At 43.7% G+C, this 21,329-nt stretch overlaps 1 protein-coding gene across 1 annotated transcript in view; it reads right to left on the reverse strand.

The window, feature by feature from the left end:
• The window catches only part of LOC143509280 (transmembrane protein 132C), a 178,306-nt gene that overhangs the window by 4,632 nt on the left and 152,345 nt on the right, over window positions 1-21,329 (reverse strand). The window contains exons 6-9 of the mRNA XM_076997842.1: window positions 8,001-8,206; window positions 1,552-1,825; window positions 630-821; window positions 1-407 (exon numbers count right to left, since the gene is read on the reverse strand). The exon at window positions 1-407 is cut by the window's left edge and continues 4,632 nt beyond it. Of these exons, the coding sequence (XP_076853957.1) occupies window positions 1-407; window positions 630-821; window positions 1,552-1,825; window positions 8,001-8,206 (1,079 nt within the window). The remainder of the gene's footprint in view (window positions 408-629; window positions 822-1,551; window positions 1,826-8,000; window positions 8,207-21,329) is intronic.

A 21,329-nucleotide genomic window follows, 5' to 3' on the forward strand; every position in this document is an offset into this window, starting at 1 on the left:
TTCCAGCCATCAGAACCACTGCTCTTGTCCTGTTCTAGAACCTTCTGCCTCTGCTCGCTGGTGCTGTTATCCAGGGGGCTTCCAGCTCCCTCCTCCGCCGTCCGTGTCTTCTGGCCAACGTGGTCCTGACCGAATGTCACCTGAACAACGCCTACACCCATCGCCAGCACGCTCTTCCTCTTGGACTTCTGGCAAGGTTCAGAGATCACCATCTCCACACGCACTAGTGCCCCTTGACCTTCGCCCTCTGCCACCACCACAGGCCAGTGTTGCGGGTGATCCTGATAGGCCGAAACAACGCTCTCGTCCAGGGAGACGGCAGTGAGAGTGAAATCTTTGGGGTCGTAAATGTCAAGAGGCGTCACGGAGCCGTCGCTGTACTGAATCCACGCGCTGATCACAGCTTCCTGTGTGGGAGGAACAGAAAAAGAGAGTGAGGAAGTCAGATTAACCCTAACCCTAAACCCTAACCCCTAAACCCTAACCCCTAACCCAGGGTTGGGGAGCTAAAGGATCAGATGAAGTGTGTCCTCACTTCATGCACGCTCCTCAGACCACAGGCTCTTCACACAGACTCGGCGACAAAGCACAAAACAAACGAATCAAGTGGGTAACGTGTCTCTGCGTACCTGCTTGGGCGTGTGGAGGTGGTGCTGGGCAGTGGTGGTGACGTACAGGGCCCTGCTGTGGGAGGCGCTGGGCTGCAATGAGAGGTTCAGCGTGGCCACCAGCTGCACCCCCAGCTCCGTAATGCTCACCTTGTCATCCAGGACCGTGATGGTCTTCTCCGCCAGGATAGAGTCAGAGAGAGGAGAAATCACCTGCACGTGGACACACCCAAGACCAAAAGACAACTGTGAAAGGCCTTCGGGGTTATGTGTGTATCACAGGATTGACTGTGGAGTTTGAGTACGGTGACGCCGAGACCTGGAAGGTCAACGGTGTTGTTGAAGTCACACTGTTTTCTCTACATACCGTCACCATCCCTCCACACTAGAACACTGACAAAGAAATGCTGTTGGGAGGGAGTGTGCAAAACAAAGAGAGAAGAGAGAGAAGAACTCCAGACACTGTCCGTCCTTCTGAGGAGCAGAGCGTTAAACTACGTGTTGGATCTCTGACAGGAGAATTCTCATGGTGTCGAACTAGCAGTAGCACAGCATGTCATATTGAGTTCACACACACAGACACACACACACACACACACACACACACACACACACACACGCACACACCACACACACACACACACACACGCACACACCGCACACACCGCACACACACACACACACAAACACACACACTCACACACACACACGCACACACCGCACACACACATTTTCGTGTGTGTGTGTGTGCTTATGTGTGTATATACTCCTGTGTGTTTGTGTGCTCATGTGTGCGTGTGCTCCTGTGTGTGTGCTTGTGTGCGCTTGCCTGTGCATGTGTGCAGGTGTGTGTGTGCTCACGTGTGTGTGTGTGTGTGTGTGTGTGTGTGTGTGTGTGTGTGTGTGTGTGTGTGTGTGCGCGCGTGTGTGTGTGTGTTTATACCTGTATGGTAGTGATTCCCAGGTCTCTCCCCATTAACACTCTGCCTTCCACCAATCGAGCGATTCTCTCATCCTCCACCTTCAGGAAGTCCAACACCAGGTCGGTGATGTCAGCTGACCAATCAGATCCTAGCATGTGGACAAGCTCTCCACCAGGTTCACTTAGCTCTGCCACAAAATGTGTGAGTACACGCACGAGCGCATACTGATACTGCAGTGTACAGCCTCTTCCTCTCCGGTCATCGTCATCCTCATCCTCACTGTCCCGCGTGGGCCTAGAGATAGAGGTGCACATTTTAACAATCATACACTCATGATGCAATCCTAGGGGTACAGGAAACACACACACACACACACACATGCACATTCACATGTGCACAAACACATATGTGAAACACACACATTCACATAAATAAACATTCTACCGTTCTAACATTTTAACATCACCAACATCAACATGCAGAGAAAAGAAATCAAATGGGAAGCAGTCAAAAACAATAACACAGAGAAACAACACTTACACACATGAGCAACACTTACACACAGGAGTAACACTTACACACAGAAACAACACTTACACACAGGAGTAACACTTACACACAGAAACAACACTTACAGACATGAACAACACTTACACACAGGAGTAACACTTACACACAGAAACAACACTTACACACATGAACAATACTTACACACAGGAGTAACACTTACACACAGAAACAACACTTACACACAGTAGTAACACTTACACACAGAAACAACACCTACACACATGAACAACACTTACACACAGAAACAACACTTACACACATGAGCAACACACACAGGAGTAAAACTTACAGACATGAGCAACACTTACACACAGAAACAACACTTACACACAGAAACAACACTTACACACAGAAACAACACTTACACACATGAGCAACACTTACACACAGGAGTAAAACTTACAGACATGAGCAACACTTACACACAGGAGTAACACTTACACACAGGAGTAACACTTACACACAGGAGTAACACTTACACACAGAAACAACACTTACACACAGGAGTAACACTTACACACATAAACAACACTTACACACAGAAACAACACACACAGGAGTAACACTTACACACAGGAGTAACACTTACACACAGAAACAACACTTACACACATGAGCAACACTTACACACATGAGCAACACTTACACACAGAAGTAACACTTACACACAGTAGTAACACCTACACACAGAAACAACACTTACACACATGAGCAACACTTACACACATGAGCAACACTTACACACAGGAGCAACACTTACACACAGGAGCAACACTTACACAGAGAAACAACACTTACACAAAGGAGTAACACTTACACACAGTAGTAACACCTACACACAGAAACAACACTTACACACATGAACAACACTTACACACATGAACAACACTTACACACAGGAGCAACACTTACACAGAGAAACAACACTTACACACAGGAGTAACACTTACACACAGAAACAACACTTACACACATAAGCAACACTTACACACAGGAGTAACACTTACACACAGAAACAACACTTACACACATGAACAACACTTACACACAGGAGTAACACTTACACACAGAAACAACACTTACACACATGAACAACACTTACACACATGAGCAACACTTACACACAGAAGTAACACTTACACACAGTAGTAACACCTACACACAGAAACAACACTTACACACATGAACAACACTTACACACATGAGCAACACTTACACACAGGAGCAACACTTACACACAGGAGCAACACTTACACAGAGAAACAACACTTACACAGAGGAGCAACACTTACACACATGAGCAACACTTACACACATGAGTAACATTACACACAGGAGCAACACTTACACACAGGAGTAACACTTACACACAGGAGCAACACTTACACAGAGAAACAACACTTACACACAGGAGCAAAACATACACAGAAACAACACTTACATACAGGAGTAACACTTACAAACAGGGGCAACACTTACATACAGGAGTAACACTTACACACAGGAGCAACACTTACATACAGGAGTAACACTTACATACAGGAGTAACACTTAAACACAGGAGCAACACTTACATATAGGATTAACACACATAAACAACACTTACACATAGGAGCAACACTTACATACAGAAACAACAATTACACAGAGAAACAACACTTACACACAGGAGTAACACATAGGAGTAACACTTACACACAGGAGCAACACTTACATACAGAAACAAGACTTACACATATAAACAACTCTTATACACAGGAGTAACATTTCCACACAGGAGCATTGCCCTGGGAAATGCATTTGATCAATGGCTTATTGATTGTGTAAATAATTGCATGTTAATTCCTATTTTTACTGACCCTACCTTACTCTCTGAACAGGGCACCTGTAGAAGATGCAGAGGACTGCTTTATTATCTTACAAGCAATGTGTCCACCCCTTACAATGGACACACTGTCCACCCCATATAATTGACATAGTGTTTATCCACCCCATATAATTGACAGTGTTTGTCCACCCCATATAATTGACATAGTGTTTGTCCACCTCATATAATGGACACAGTGTTTGTCCACCCCATATAATTGACATAGTGTTTGTCCACCCCATATAATGGACACAGTGTTTGTCCAGCCCTATATAATGGACACAGTGTTTGTCCACCCCATATAATAGACACAGTGTTTGTCCACCCTATATAATGGACACAGTGTTTGTCTATCCCATATAATTGACATAGTGTTTGTCCACCCCATATAATGGGCACAGTGTTTGTCCACCCCATATAATGAACACAGTGTTTGTCCAGCCCTATATAATGGACACAGTGTTTGTCCATCCCATATAATTGACAGTGTTTGTCCGCCCCATATAATGGGCACAGTGTTTGTTCAGCCCTATATAATGGACACAGTGTTTGTCCACCATATATAATGGACACAGTGTTTGTCCATCTCATATAATTGACACAGTGTTTGTCCGCCCCATATAATGGACACAGTGTTAGTTTGCCCTATATAATGGACACAGTGTTTGTCCACCCTATGTAATGGCCACAGTGTTTGTCCAGCCCTATATAATGGACACAGTGTTAGTTCACCCCATATAATGGACAGTTTTGTCCACCCCCATGTTGACCTGTCAATACTCCTCATCTTACCCCAACCACTGTTCTAGCTGCATGTTCATTCAACATTGCATAGAGCTCTGTGTGCATGTGTGTCCGTGTGTGTGTGTGTGTGTGTGAGTGCATCTGTATGTGTGTGTGAGACGACAATGATGTCTTTAGAGGCACAGAGAGACAGAAATTGGCCAAATTGAAAAATGGGCCCAGCAGACAGAACGAAGGCTGCTAGTAAGTGCAACACACACACACACACACACACACACACACACACACACACACACACACACACACACACACACACACACACACACACACACCTCTATTTCGCTCCAGTAGGGAATGTGGTATCTGTGGACTCACTATTACCTAAATGGCTGTGTGTAAAATATTTGTGGAAGGATGTATGATATGGGGAAAACCTATCATATGTAGGAAAACCTAAGAGCTTGAAGGACCTGATTTGAGAACTTGTATTTTTGATGTGAGAACTTGTAGAGTAAAAATCTAAGAGCGAATGTTAGACAGAATGTTAACAGAGTTGGCCTGTCTAAGAAAATGTGAAGTGTAGCTAACCAGCTCGTTAACCAAAAAAACAAACTAGCTAGCTAACTGTAGGTCAGTGATCACCAACTAGTATGAACTTCTGCAGGGCTGCTTTACGAAATCAGTAATTTTAAGTTTCCTCTAAAAATAAAAGATAACTAGCGATATGTGGACTGTTACACCTATAAAACTAATATGGCTTTATTTTCAAGTTAATAGAAATACTGCCTTTATAGCAAGCATATTTAAATGTATTTAGCTAGAGCGCTGTCTATTACTGTTGGCCTACAGCAGTGGTTATTCTTAATGAGGCACCTTCCTACCAGTTCTGTGCTTAACCTAATCTAGCTCATATTCATTAAAGTGACTGCAAATCTGAACACTACAAGTGTGCGTTGGTACTGAACTCTGCATGAAGGCTGATCGCTAAGGTCAGAGCTGGTGATCTCTGAGGTACAGTTAGCTAGCTAGTGTGTTATCTTTGCCAGCTGCTTAGCTACCCTTCACATTTAGACAGGCCATCTCTATTATAATGTGTCTGGGCAATCTTGGCATAGCTAGCAGTTTTAGTCATAATGACGTACAACTCAAGTTTTCATTTTCATCAAGTGACTTTCTCCATCTTATTTTAATATTGATGACTTGATTATGTTTACCATGTTTGCAGTATTATTAAATAAATGTACCATTGTTCGGTGTGCCATCTTTGACGAAGATTGATCAGGGTTCATTTCTCTTAGTCAAGATTTTTTTTTTTAGAATAGCCCTTCTGATTCTTAGTCACGATTTATGGCTCACCCCCACTGCCCCGCCCACCCCCAAAAGCAGGCAGATTTGAAGTTGTACTAAATATGTGTACATTTTCCACAAGTAAATTATTAACATTCACGATCAGATTTTTATTCTATTATGTTCTATTATATATTATTTTGTTCTCACATCAAAAACACAAGGGCAAATTTTAGTTCACAAGCTCTCACATCAAAAATACAAGTGCAAATTTTAGGTTTCAAGTTCTCACATCAAAAATACAAGTGCAAATTTTAGGTTTCAAGTTCTCACATCAAAAATACAAGTGCAACTTTTAGTTTACAAGTAACCCTAACCCTAGATTAAAAATACAAATACAGCACACACACGTACCTCTAATACACACATACATATACCTCTAATATGCTCACACACGTACTTCTAATGCACACACAAGTACCTCTGCTACGCATACAGGTACCTCTAATGTGCACACATACGTACTGCTGATACACACACACACGTACCTCTAATACACACATACACACACACGTACCTCCAATAGGACACGTATAGACACGTATATCTAATGCACACACATGTACGTCTAATACGCACACACACGTATCTCTAATACACACACACACGTACCTCTAATGCACACACATGTACCTCTAATACACACACACACACATACCTCTAATACACACACACACACATACCTCTAATACACACACACACGTACCTCTAATGCACACACAGGTACCTTTAATACGCATACAGGTACCTCTAATGTGCACACATACGTACCGCTGATACACACACACACACACACACACACACACACACACACACACACACACACACACACACACACACACACACACACACGTACCCCTAATGCACACAAACACGTACCTCCAATATGTATAGACACGCACCTCTAATGCACACACATGTACCTCTAATATGCAAACACACGTACCTCTAATGCACACACACACATACCTGTAATGCGCACACACACATACCTCTAATACACATACACATACCTCAAATACGCACACACATGTACCTCTAATACACATACCTCAAATACGCACACACACGTACCTCTAATGCACACACACACGTACCTGTAATGCGCGCACACACACATACCTCTAATGCGCACACACACGTACCTCTAATGCACACACACACACCTGTAATGCGCACACACACATACCTCTAATACACATACACATACCTCAAATACGCACACACATGTACCTCTAATACACATACACATACCTCAAATACGCACACACATGTACCTCTAATGCGCACACACACGTACCTCTAATGCGCACACACACATACCTCTAATACACATACACACATACCTGTAATGCGCACACACACATACCTCTAATACACATACACATACCTCAAATACGCACACACATGTACCTCTAATGCGCACACACACGTACCTCTAATGCGCACACACACATGCCTCTAATACACATACACATACCTCAAATACGCACACACATACCTCTAATGCACACACATGTACCTCTAATACACACACACGTACCTCTAATGCACACACACATGTACCTCTAATACACATACACATACCTCAAATACGCACACACACGTACCTCTAATGCACACACACGTACCTCTAATGCACACACACATGTACCTCTAATACACATACACATACCTCAAATACGCACACACACGTACCTCTAATGCACACACATGTACCTCTAATACGCACACACGTACCTCTAATGCACACACACATGTACCTCTAATACACATACACATACCTCAAATACGCACACACACGTACCTCTAATGCACACACACGTACCTCTAATACACACACACACACGTACCTCTAATGCACACACACGTACCTCAAATACGCACACACACGTACCTCTAATGCACACACATGTACCTCTAATGCACACACACACATACCTGTTGTTGGTGCTAATGGGGACCCTCCACCCTTTGACTTGGCTCAACTCCACATCAGAGACGTCAATCTGGAGCGGTAACCGTGGCACCCAGACAGTGAGTTCCAACTGGCTGCTCATATACAAGTATGTAAAATTGACCTGGAGAGAGACACGTCCTCTCATCTCCTTCCCATTGACCAACACCTCATCACAGGTAGGAGATACCTGGAGAGAGAGAGAGAGAGAGAGAGAGAGAGAGAGAGAGAGAGAGAGAGAGAGAGAGAGAGAGAGAGAGATATAAAAAAATGTCCAGAGCAACAGAATGTTTTGGACAGAGGTCCTTCATCAGCCGTGCAATCAAAGCGCTACTACATTAATTGGAGGAGGAACCAGTTTGTATATGAAAAAGTAGATGTTTAAATCATAACATTCATTCCATGGTGTTGTATGTTTCTACCACAGCAGCTACTGGCAGACAGACAGAAAGTGAGAGTGTAAGAAAGTGAGGTCTACAAACCAAACACCACATACAGTTCCAATGGCACACGTGTCAGAGAGATCAAAGAGTGTCCAAAAGATCAAAAGAGTGTCCAAAAGATCAAAAGAGTGTAAGAGATCAAAATGAGAGTTGGAGATCAAAACGAGTGTAAGCAATCAAAAAGAGTGTCAGAGATCAAAGAGACCAAGAGATCAAAATTTGTCAGAGATCAAAGAGTGTCTGAGATCAGAGTGTACGAGATCAGAGTGTACGAGATCAGAGTGTCCGAGATCAGAGTGTGCGAGATCAGTGTCAGAGATCAGTATCAGAGATCAAAGAGTGTGAGAGCGTTAAGAATATCCAAGACGTTTGAATTACTCGTTATGTTTTTATGGTAGTTGAATGGTTATTGTAATCTGAATTTATACAGAATTTGTGTGTTATGCCAACTTCCTCCATTTCAATAGGTTTAAAAATACTGGAAAATCTCTCTATAATGCTTATTATTGAAAAAAAATCTTCTCTTTGTGTGAATAGTACAACCAAGGTTAGGGTTAGGCAGAGCCGGAGTGGCTAATCGGGAGACTCGGGAGGATTCCCGATGGGCCGGCTAATGTCAATGTCTAGTTTGGGCCGATTGGGAGGGAAAAATAATTTTGGGCCAGATTTGGGCATGAAACTCCCGGGCTGAAAAAGGGGCCCACGCCGGCCCTGGGGTTAGGGTTAGGGTTAGAATAGGGTTGGAGTTAAAATTTGTACAACCATGGATAGGGTTAGAATAGATATAACCCAGGTTTAGGGTTGGAACTGAGGCAGAGATTAGTACAAGGACTGGGGTCAGGACTGGGGCCAGGGTCAGGACTAGGGCTAGAAATGCCTGCACTCTTTCTGACTTTAGGAAGGTTAACTACACTACCCATAATTCCCCTGCAGAGATAAAGAGCATGTAGGGGAAAGATTGTCCTCACACTTTAGTTTGTCATATTCTGGACACCCTGATGGTCTCTGTCTGTGCAATCCTGCTGTGGGATACAGAGTGCTGTCATTTAGCTCCTGGAAAATCACACACATCTACACACACACACACACATGGACACACACCCAGACACAGCCAGTGTGAAGCAGTCACACCTCACTAATACAGCACAGGGTCACTGAGAGGACACAAGGTGTGAGATGAGAATCTGTGTGTGACCATGCATGTGTGAATGTGTGTGTATGTGTTCTGTGTCTTTGTGTGTGTGTGTGTGTGTGTGTGTATCTTGAGACACTTATGGCCCATGCACTGAATGCCCTGGGTGGTCACCGTTGTCCTGTAAGTGCTTTTGTTGTTCCATATACCTCACGGATCATAAAGCAGTGTGTGGAGACACTCCGCCTGCGCCAACAGCTGTGTGTGACTGTTTCTGAATGTCTAATGGGAGGAGCTGACCTAAGGACCTGAGGCCATTTGCAAGTTCTAGAAAGCAGGTGATGAAGGTCATTTGGTCGTTCTTTGATTTTTGTTGGTCTGCTCCTGCTTGGTTGGCCTAAAAACCTCCATGGTTAGTGTTAGTGTTAGGTTAGGGTTAATGTTAGTGTTAGTGTTAGCCCTCTACTGTGACGACTGGGTTAGCACTAGCCCTCTACAGTGATGTCAGTAACACGTTACTTAGTAACGCGTTACTGTAATCTTACCACTTTTTTCAGCAACGAGTAATATAACGAGTTACTATTTCCAGTCCAGTAATCAGATTAAAGTTACTTATCCAAGTAACTGTGTGTTACTATTTTTATTTTCCTTAGTAAGAATGTATATTTCTTTCTTCCTGGCTCAGTTATTTATTTTTTATTTTTTTATTTTAACCTTTATTTAACCAGGCAAATCATTAAGAACAGCTTTCTTATTTGCAATGGCAGCCTGGCAAGAGGCACAGCCTCTTGAAGAACATACATTACAAGCAGACAATAATATAAAACAAACAATAAATAAACATTATAAGATGATTAGACACTACAGTTGCAACATTCAGTAAGGACATTCGCAATAACATTTTTAAAAGTGGACATGGATATAAAAATACTAATCTGTAATGATTTTTGCAGGGAATTCCAGTCTCTGGCAGCTGCAGATTGAAATGACGATGAACCAAATACTGTGTTTGTTTTAGGGATTTTCAGTGTAATGAGTTGCGCCGAACGAGTATTATAAGCGTTGGGTGACAATTTTAATAAGTTACATAGATAGGGAGGTGACATGCCCAGGATGTTATACTTTTGTGTCTGACTGAAGCGTGCGATCCTGTGAGAGCGTGAACGCGTTCACGTCATTCTGTGCAGTGTTCTCCGTAACGATATGTGGTAGTGTAAAGAAACACTCCTAAATTATTTTATTTATTTATTTAACTTTATTTAACCAGGAAGGTCCCATTGAGATTAAAATCTCTTTTTCAAGGGAGTCCTGGCCAAGATAGGCAGCAACAAAATACAAATAAAACACTGTTGCAAAGAATTACATGGTTAAAATACATGTTCAAAAGACAAAAGTTAAAATATATATTCGTAGAATAATTAAGATTTAAATAACAGGGGAAGGAACATTTACCTGACCAATTTTAATGTTGCTTTGTGTTCCACGTTTAAAAAGTGCTGGAATTTAGGCTAAAGTACGCTTGAACTTATAATTGTATTTCATTTCACAACAAATAGCTGACTGAATAGTTCGCTTGTATTACATTTACAAATATATTGTCAGGAGATACATTATTAAATGTCAGGAGATACATTATTACTGTTAAAATGCATTTCCAATAAAGTGAGTATTGGAAAAACTGCTGAATATAACTACTAAAGTAACTTATAATCTAACGTAGTTATTTTTAAAATCAAGTAATCAGTAATGTAACTAAGTTACTTTTTAAAGGAGTAATCAGTAATCTGTAATCGGATTACTTTTTCAAGGTAACTAAGCCATCACTGGCCCTCTACTGTGAAGACTGGGTTAGCGTTAGGATAAGCGTTAGTCCTCTACTGTGAAGACTGGGTTACCGTTAGGGTTAGCATTAGCCCTCTACTGTGAAGACTGAGCAGCAAGTCTTTATCTCTGAGCATATCAGAAGCGCCACAGACTTCCCAAAGGGCAGCAGTAATTAACCTCATACACTCCCAGCTTATTACAAAATTATGAATATAAAGACATATTATTGAGTAACATTTGTGAATTATTCAATGACTACATGGAATCTAATATGGGATGAGTGGAAAATGCCTAATGAGAACACTGACTGGAGTGGTTTCTGGATGGACCTAGCTGGTGTAAGGAATGTTACGTTTGATGGGACCGAGACCAAACACCCTGTCCCTACACTATATACTGTGTCCCTATACCAAACACCCTGTCCCTACACTATATAGGCCTACTGTGTCCCTATACCAAATACCCTGTCCCTACACTATATACTGTGTCCCTATACCAAACACCCTGTCCCTACACTATATACTGTGTCCCTATACCAAACACCCTGTCCCTACACTATACACTACGTCCCTATACCAAACACCCTGTCCCTACACTATACACAATGTCCCTATACCAACCATCCTGTCCCTACACTATACACTATGTCCCTATACCAAACACCCTGTCCCTACACCATACACTACGTCCCTATACCAAACACCCTGTCTCTACACTGTACACTATGTCCCTATACCAAACACTCTGCCCCTACACTATACACTATGACCCTATACCAAACACCTTGTCCCTACACTATACACTATGTCCCTATACCAAACTCTGTCCCTACACTATACACTATGTCCCTATACCAAACACCCTGTCCCTACACTATATATTATGTCCCTATACCAAACACCCTGTCCCTACTCTATACACTATGTCTCTATACCAAACACCCTGTCCCTACACTATACACAATGTCCCTATACCAAGCACTCTGTCAAACTCTTATGTCAAACACTCTGTCTCTACACCAATCACTCTGTCCTTACACCAACAGTCTGCCCCTACACAAAACACCCTGTTCCTACACCATATACTGTTTTTATACCAGGCACCATGTCCCTACACCAAACACCCTGTCCCTGTTCTTATACCAAACACTGATAAAATCAAAACAATTAGCTTAATTGAGATAAGTAGATACCTGTAAGCAGTAGAAATACAATACGCACACACACACAGACTCAAGCATACAGTAATTATGCTGTACACACATAACACACACACACACACACCCAACCATGCACATGCTCCTCCTCCACCCTCACCCCCAATTATACCATTACCCACAATGCCCAGGAGGACGTATTATTTCCCCAAACCTCTGTTTCCAACACACAATCCATTTCAATAACTGCTCCTCTTCTCCTGCAAGTACAACCATCTCATTTTGTCCTCTCTCCGTTTCAAGAATCTCTTGCAACTTTTCCTCCCCTCTCTCCCCTCCCCACCTCTCCCATCCCCTCTCTCCCCTCCCCTCTCCACCCCTCCTCTCTCTCCCCTCTCCTCTCTCTCCTCCCTCTCTCTCCCATCCCCTCTCCCCTCCTCTCTACGCCTCTCCTCTCCTCACTCCCCTCCCCTCTCCACCCCTCCCCTCCCCTCTCTCCCCTCCCCTCTCCACCCCTCCCCTCTCCACACCTCTCCTCTCCACACCTCTCCTCTCTCCCCTCCCCTCCCCTCTCTCATCCCCCCCTTCCCTCTCTCTCCCCCTCTCCCCCCCCTCCCTCCTCTCCACCCCTCTCCTCCCCTCCCCTCCCCTCTCCCCCCCTCCCTCCTCTCCCCTGTTTTTTGCTGGTTGTGGTGGTCAGTGTAAACACATCTCTTACACTTTTGTCACAGGCAGAGCTGAGCCAGGAATTTGGTGACAATGAAAAATTGATTTAATCTCTGTCTTTTATTTTTAAAAGAGAAAAGAGGAGGGAGCGGAACAGAGAGAATAAGAGAAAATGGAAGGGAGAGAAAATGAGAGAGAAAGAGAGAGAGAGAATGAGAAATTCACAAATGCCAAAATATTATTATATTAGATTATATTAACATCTTACTATGTATGTTCACACACACACAAACAGGAACACACACACCTGCTATGTTGATATAAAGTTGATGAATTTAAGTGAAGGTTGATAATTTAAAGGTCTTGAGGAGAGAAAGATCATTAAACCTCCCAACACTGCTTATTCATCAGGAACACTGATTTTGAACACTCTCACTCTCTTATATACACAGAGACATCTCACAGAGACACACACACACACTAACACACACACACTAACACACACACACACACACACCCACACACATATATCTCTTACACACACACACACACACACACACACACATCTCTTACAGACACACACACACACACACACACACAAACACACACACGCACATATCTCTTACACACACACACACACACACACATACACTAACACACACACACTAACACACACACACACACACACACACACACACACACACACACACACACACACAATCTTTAGTCTGGGTTTCTCTCTTCTTGTAGTCTGTGTTTCTCTCTTCCTTCAGTCTGTGTTTCTCTCTTCCTGTAGTCTGTGTTTCTCTCTTACTGTAGTCTGTGTTTCTCTCTTACTGTATTCTGGGTTTCTCTCTTCCTTCTGTCTGTGTTTCTCTCTTCCTGTAGTCTGGGTTTCTCTCTTCTTGTAGTCTGGGTTTCTCTCTTCTTGTATTCTGTGTTTCTCTCTTCCTGTATTCTGGGTTTCTCTCTTCCTTCTGTCTGTGTTTCTCTCTTCCTGTATTCTGGGTTTCTCTCTTCCTGTATTCTGGGTTTCTCTCTTCCTGTATTCTGGGTTTCTCTCTTCTTGTATTCTGGGTTTCTCTCTTCCTGTATTCTGGGTTTCTCTCTTCCTGTATTCTAGGTTTCTCTCTTCCTGTATTCTGTGTTTCTCTCTTCTTGTATTTTGGGTTTCTCTCTTCTTGTATTCTGTGTTTCTCTCTTCTTGTATTCTGGGTTTCTCTCTTCCTGTATTCTGGGTTTCTCTCTTCCTGTATTCTGGGTTTCTCTCTTCCTGTATTCTGTGTTTCTCTCTTCCTGTATTCTGGGTTTCTCTCTTCCTGTATTCTGGGTTTCTCTCTTCCTGTATTCTGGGTTTCTCTCTTCTGGGTTTCTCTCTTCCTGTATTCTGGGTTTCTCTCTTCTGGGTTTCTCTCTTCCTGTATTCTGGGTTTCTCTATTCCTGTATTCTGGGTTTCCCACCCCTGATCCCACTCACTTCACAACTCTCAAATTACCTGGAAGAAGTGCCACTCGCCTTTTACCACTCGTGTGAAACCAGCAGAACGTACTGGGAAGAGAGAAGGGGGGGGGGGGGGACATAGAGAGAGAGAGAGGGGGACATAGAGAGAGAGAGGAGGGGGGGGGACATAGAGAGAGAGAGGAGGGGGGGGACATAGAGAGAGAGAGGAGAGGGGGGGACATAGAGAGAGAGAGGAGAGGGGGGGACATAGAGAGAGAGAGAGAGGGGGGACATAGAGAGAGAGAGGAGAGGGGGGGACATAGAGAGAGAGAGAGAGGGGGGGACATAGAGAGAGAGAGGAGAGGGGGGGGACATAGAGAGAGAGAGGAGAGGGGGGGACATAGAGAGAGAGAGAGAGGGGGGACATAGAGAGAGAGGGGGGGGACATAGAGAGAGAGAGGAGGGGACATAGAGAGAGAGAGGAGAGGGGGGGACATAGAGAGAGAGAGAGGGGGGGGGACATAGAGAGAGAGAGGAGAGGGGGGGACATAGAGAGAGAGAGGAGAGGGGGGGGCATAGAGAGAGAGAGAGAGGGGGGACATAGAGAGAGAGGGGGGGGACATAGAGAGAGAGGAGAGAGGGGTCCAGAGAGAGAGGAGAGGGCAAGAAGACCCAGGAGTGGAGAGTGTCTTTTTGTACAGGATGTAAGTGTTGGTGTTACGGGTAGTGTTGGTAGCCCTAATGTTGGTGTTGGAGTTAGGGTTAGTGTTGGTAGCCCTAATGTTGGTGTTGGTGTTAGGGTTAGTGTTGATAGCCCTAATGTTGGTGTTGGAGTTAGGGTTAGTGTTGGTAGCCCTAATGTTGGTGTTGGTGTTAGGGTTAGTGTTGATAGCCCTAAGTCGGTATTAGGGTTAGTGTTGGTAGCCTTAGAGTTGATGTTAGGGTTAGTGTTGGTAGCCCTAATTGTTGGTGTTAGTGTTAGTAAACGTAGTGTTGGTGTCCTGGTCACTGAGCACAGGAACAGTTAGAAATGAAAGCTTCAGGAAGCACGATGGTCCAGATGAATCTCCTTCACTCTCCTCACTCTCCCTTCCCTCAGGCACTGCTCACAGCTCAGGTCTGAGCTCAGTCCTCTCTTGTCCAAATGTCTTACCATAGTGTACAGAGCAAACTAAAGTATCCAGGTTACACTGCTATAAGGAACATTAAACAAGCCCTTCTGGTGACTGGGGTTTCCATGGAGACTTCTGAAACACCCAAAAAGCAAAACCAATAACACTATGCTGTATGAAAAATTTAACAAACACTAAATGTTCTGTAAAGGTCGACAGTAATTATGCTTTATACATAAAAAGCCTGCATCTAAAAACACTCAAAGCATCTAAAATCATCTCTCCTGTAACCAGGAAGCTCAACACTCTGGATCAAACTGTGGATCATCCCTCAGATCATCCCTCAAACCATCCCTCAGACCATCCCTCAGATCATCCCTCAGATCATCTCTCAGATTATCTCTCAGATTATCTCTCAGATCATCCCTCAGATTATCTCTCAGATTATCTCTCAGATCATCCCTCAGATTATCTCTCAGACCATCCCTCAGATCATCCCTCAGATCATCTCTCAGATTATCTCTCAGATCATCCCTCAGATTATCTCTCAGATCATCTCTTAGATCATCTATCAGATCATCCCTCAGATTATCTCTCAGATCATCTCTCAGATCATCTATCAGATCATCCCTCAGATTATCTCTCAGATCATCTATCAGATCATCCCTCAGATTATCTCTCAGATCATCTCTCAGATCATCTCTCAGATCATCTCTCCTCTAACAGCAATACTGTGTTTGGATCCAGTGCGGACGATGTTTCTGGACAACCTTTAACACGTGAGGTTCAGGACTAATAACGCTTTGGCTGATCGTGAACATGCTGTGTTTTCCCAGGGAAAGACCCACACAGGCTGCCATGTGGCTCCCATGCATTTAAACCCAGGCAGGGTTTGAGATTGAGGCACTTGCAGTGCAAGGGGGCAATAAATTCTGATTCCACCCTAACTGTGACAGAGCCTGGGTCTAGAGACTCCCCGTGGTGCCCTACGGGCTCTTAAAAAACACTCAGCATTTCTAAATCTCCATCTGTTAAGCTCCTACTAAAACTCGGCAGAGTCATATTTCTGATATTAGACACACATCTTTCCTGCCATCAGTCCCCAGTATAGCCATTAGCCTGAGTATAATGGGGTTAGCTTATGAGGAATCACTCTGCTGATCGCTTCGTCTGACGTGGCTATGGAGCACTCCCCACACGACCCAGTGTGAAACGGAGTGGAAGAAAAACTCAGAGAGAGGGAAACACCAAAGAGCATTAAAGACAGAAACTCCAACAAATCTCCAGTCTTTAACCTGCCCCTCCAGCATCTGAGCCTTTGTTAGGAAATCAAACACACATTCATCAGAAACACAAACTGAAATAAGAGTCATTAAGATGGCTGCATGCTGTTGGGGTGGTTAGTGTGGTAATGGGGATTAGTGTGGGTGGGGAGGCGATTTTCTGGTTGTAGTGTCTGTTGTTAGTGAGGTTGTTGTGATCGGTTTGGTTGTTGTGGTGTCTGTTGTTAGTGAGGTTGGTGTGATTGGTTTGGTTGTTGTTGTGTCTGTTGTTAGTGAGGTTGGTGTGATCGGTTTGGTTGTTGTGGTGTCTGTTGTTAGTGAGGTTGGTGTGATCGGTTTGGTTGTTGTGGTGTCTGTTGTTAGTGAGGTTGGTGTGATCGGTTTGGTTGTTGTGGTGTCTGTTGTTAGTGAGGTTGGTGTGATCGGTTTGGTTGTTGTGTCTGTTGTTAGTGAGGTTGTTGTGATCGGTTTGGTTGTTGTGGTGTCTTAGTGAGGTTGGTGTGATCGGTTTGGTTGTTGTGGTGTCTGGTAGTGAGGTTGGTGTGATCGGTTTGGAAGCTGTGGTGTCTGTTGTTAGTGAGGTTGGTGTGATCGGTTTGGTTGTTGTGGTTTCTGTTGTTAGTGAGGTTGGTGTGATCGGTTTGGTTGTTGTGGTGTCTGTTAGTGAGGTTGGTGTGATCAGTTTGGTTGTTGTGTCTGTTAGTGAGGTTGGTGTGATCGGTTTGGTTGTTGTGGTGTCTGTTAGTGAGGTTGGTGTGATTGGTTTGGTTGTTGTTGTGTCTGTTGTTAGTGAGGTTGGTGTGATCGGTTTGGTTGTTGTGATGTCTGTTAGTGAGGTTGGTGTGATCGGTTTGGTTGTTGTTGTGTCTGTTGTTAGTGAGGTTGGTGTGATCAGTTTGGTTGTTGTGGTGTCTGTTAGTGAGGTTGGTGTGATCGGTTTGGTTGTTGTGGTGTCTGTTGTTAGTGAGGTTGTTGTGATTGGTTTGGTTGTTGTGGTGTCTGTTGTTAGTGAGGTTGGTGTGATCGGTTTGGTTGTTGTTGTGTCTGTTGTTAGTGAGGTTGGTGTGATCAGTTTGGTTGTTGTGGTGTCTGTTAGTGAGGTTGGTGTGATCGGTTTGGTTGTTGTGGTGTCTGTTGTTAGTGAGGTTGGTGTGATTGGTTTGGTTGTTGTGGTGTCTGTTGTTAGTGAGGTTGGTGTGATCGGTTTGGTTGTTGTGGTGTCTGTTGTTAGTGAGGTTGGTGTGATCGGTTTGGTTGTTGTGGTGTCTGTTGTTAGTGAGGTTGGTGTGATCGGTTTGGTTGTTGTGGTGTGTGTTGTTAGTGAGGTTGGTGTGATTGGTTTGGTTGTTGTGGTGTCTGTTGTTAGCAGTAGCGAACCATGACCATTACACCTGGGCCCGCTCCCATCATCCCGAAAAAAAAAATTGTTTCCTTTCCCAATTAACTGCAATAAAAAAATTTAAAACCTGAGACGACAGTACAGCTTTAGAAACACAATAAACAGTAATATCTGTACTAGATAACTTCTTAAACAAAATAACAACAACAAAATAAGGTTTACAGATTGAATAGACATGGTTGAATAATTTATTTGCTTATATTTCTGTAATTGTTTAGATGTCGATTGTCATACTGTAAGTAGATAAAAAAATATTGGATTGTTTTATGTTTTAAGAATATTTTAGGCCCTCTGACGGTTCCCCACTGGTTGTTAGTGAGGTTGGTGTGATCGGTTTTGTGGTTGTGGTTTCTGTTGTTAGTGAGTTTGGTGTGATCAGTTTGGTTGTGGTTTCTGTAGAGTAGGGTAGGTTATCGGTAGGTTTAGGGTAGGGGTAGGTTTAGGGTTGGTTAATGTAGGGTAGGGTAGGGGTATGTTTAGGGTACAGGTAGGTTTGGGGTAGGTTTAGGTTAGGGGTAGAGTATGGGGTTAGTTTAGGGTAGGTACAATTTGGGTAGGTTTAGGATAGAGTAGGGTAAGAGTAGGGTAGGGGTAGATTTAGGGTAGAGCATGATTAGGATATTATGTCCAATAAGTCGTACACAAACAACAAACAATGCAAGGGCTCCAATCAGACCTCACAGCTGGTTTTAATTTGACAATACAGTCACGCACATACACAATCGCACACACAACCACATAGCCAAACACACACGCATGCTTTAATGGTCTGGCACTGGCTGTGTAACCCTTGAGGGACACCTGCAGTTCTGCTGATGTAATGTTCAGCTGTAGTAAAAGCAGGTTGAAGTGCTGAAGTTTATAAAAGGTGCTATATAAATAAACCTGGCTTGCCTACAACTGGCTGACCACTTAAGAAAAGTCACTAGACAGCTCTGCCTTTGAAACTGCTGTACGTGTATATTCACGGTGTAGGGACTTTTATTGTACCACACACATAACTCTTATTATACCATACACAGAACTGTTATTATACCACACATGACTCTTATTAAGGCGGAGCCTGAAACAAGGGGCGTGAACATAACAATGCAAACATGGAGACAAAACTAAAAACGAAGACTCAGGGGCATTGCTGTGGTAACCACAACGCTAAGGAGGAGGCGTTCGTGACTACCACACACAGGACTGTTATTATACCACACACAGTTCAATGGCCACACCCACACTTTGTTCAAGTGCCTCTGTCATGATGATTGCTGATTAATGCACACCTGATATATATACACGTATGAAGGTATGTGTGTGTGTGTGTGTGTGTGTGTGTGTGTGTGTGTGTGTGTGTGTGTGTGTGTGTGTGTGTGTGTGTGTGTGTGTGTGTGTGTGTGTGTGTGTGTGTGTGTGTGTGTGTGCTAATTAATACACATCTCTGATATGTATGTGTTAGCTAATACACATCTCTGGCATGTACGTGTTTGTGTTAGTGTGTGTTTGTGTGTGTGTGTGTGTGTGTGTACATGTGTATGTGAGTCTCTGTGTGTGTTTGTGTATGTGTGTGTGTGTGTGTGTATGTGTGTGTGTGTGTGTGTGAGTACGTGTGTGTGTGCATGTGTGTGTACATGTGTTTGTGAGTCTGTGTGTGTGTGGTTGTGTGTGTGTTTGTGTACATGTGTGTGTGAGTACGTGTGTGTGTGTGTGTGTGTGTGTGTGTGTGTGTGTGTGTGTGTGTGTGTGTGTGTGTGTGTGTGTGTGTGTGAGTACATGTGTGTGTGTGTGTAAGTGTAATGACGCCCAGAGGCAGGCTCTCTTCAGGCATTTCCCCCTATCCAACCAGGTGACAGAGGAGAGAAAGGTCAAAGGTCATTACCACAGGAACTGTACAGCTCTCTGTCCCACGCTGCTCACCCATTAGATGGGAATTATGGCCTGAGCTGGGCGTGCCAGGTGCATTATGGTCCTGCATCCATCAGAATGACGGGAGACGCAGCTCTACAGTGACAGGAGCTGTTAGTGTGCTTGGAGAATTACTGACTAATTAGATATTGATTAGAGGAAGAGGCATTTACAAGGGTTATAGTCCGGGCACGTGGAGACGGGTGTGGTGATCTGTACTCACACTGAACACGAAGCTACTGTGAAGACGTGAACAGATGGATGCAGATGAGAACTGGGTTAGGGAGAGAGAGAGAGGGAGAAATAGAGAGAGAAGGAGAAATAAGGAGAGGGAGAAATAAATAGAGAGAATGAGAAATAGAGATAGAGAATGAGAAATAGAGAGAGGGAGAAGTAAAGAGAAAAGGAGAAATAGAGAGGGAGAAATAGAGAGAGAGAGTGGGAGAAATAAAGAGAGAGAAGGAGAAATAGAGAGAGAGAAGAGAGAGAGAAGCATGCGAGAGACGGGCAGACACGAAGGAAGAGAGAGAAAGAGACCAAATGTGCTAAACTCTACACTTTCTAATCTGTTTAATAACTCATTCACTTTGCAGTGTCAGGTGCATATATCTACTCAGACTCTAATGATGTAAAACCCTGATCAGGTTAGGAGCAGTGGGGCTCTTATATTCTCCGCTCAGCTTTATATGTGAGTGTGTGTGTGTGTGTGTGTGCGTGTGTGAGTGTGTGTCTGCGCGCCCCTCTTTCTTTTGCTCACATACCAATATCCCCCACTCTCCTGCCATAGTGAGTGTACACTCAGGACACTTTCAATCTGTCCAATATCTGAGACATGTCAGAGCCCACACCTCTCTTATTAAATGAACACAGGTTGGGGAGAGAGATGGAGAGAGGAAGAGAAGGAACAATCAATTTGTAATCCTCTTTGTTTTGTGTGCTCACCCTCCTTCATTCTCACATCAGC

The sequence above is a fragment of the Brachyhypopomus gauderio genome, chromosome 3 (genome assembly GCF_052324685.1).
Source record: "Brachyhypopomus gauderio isolate BG-103 chromosome 3, BGAUD_0.2, whole genome shotgun sequence".
In the NCBI taxonomy this organism is placed as follows: Eukaryota; Metazoa; Chordata; class Actinopteri; order Gymnotiformes; family Hypopomidae; genus Brachyhypopomus; species Brachyhypopomus gauderio.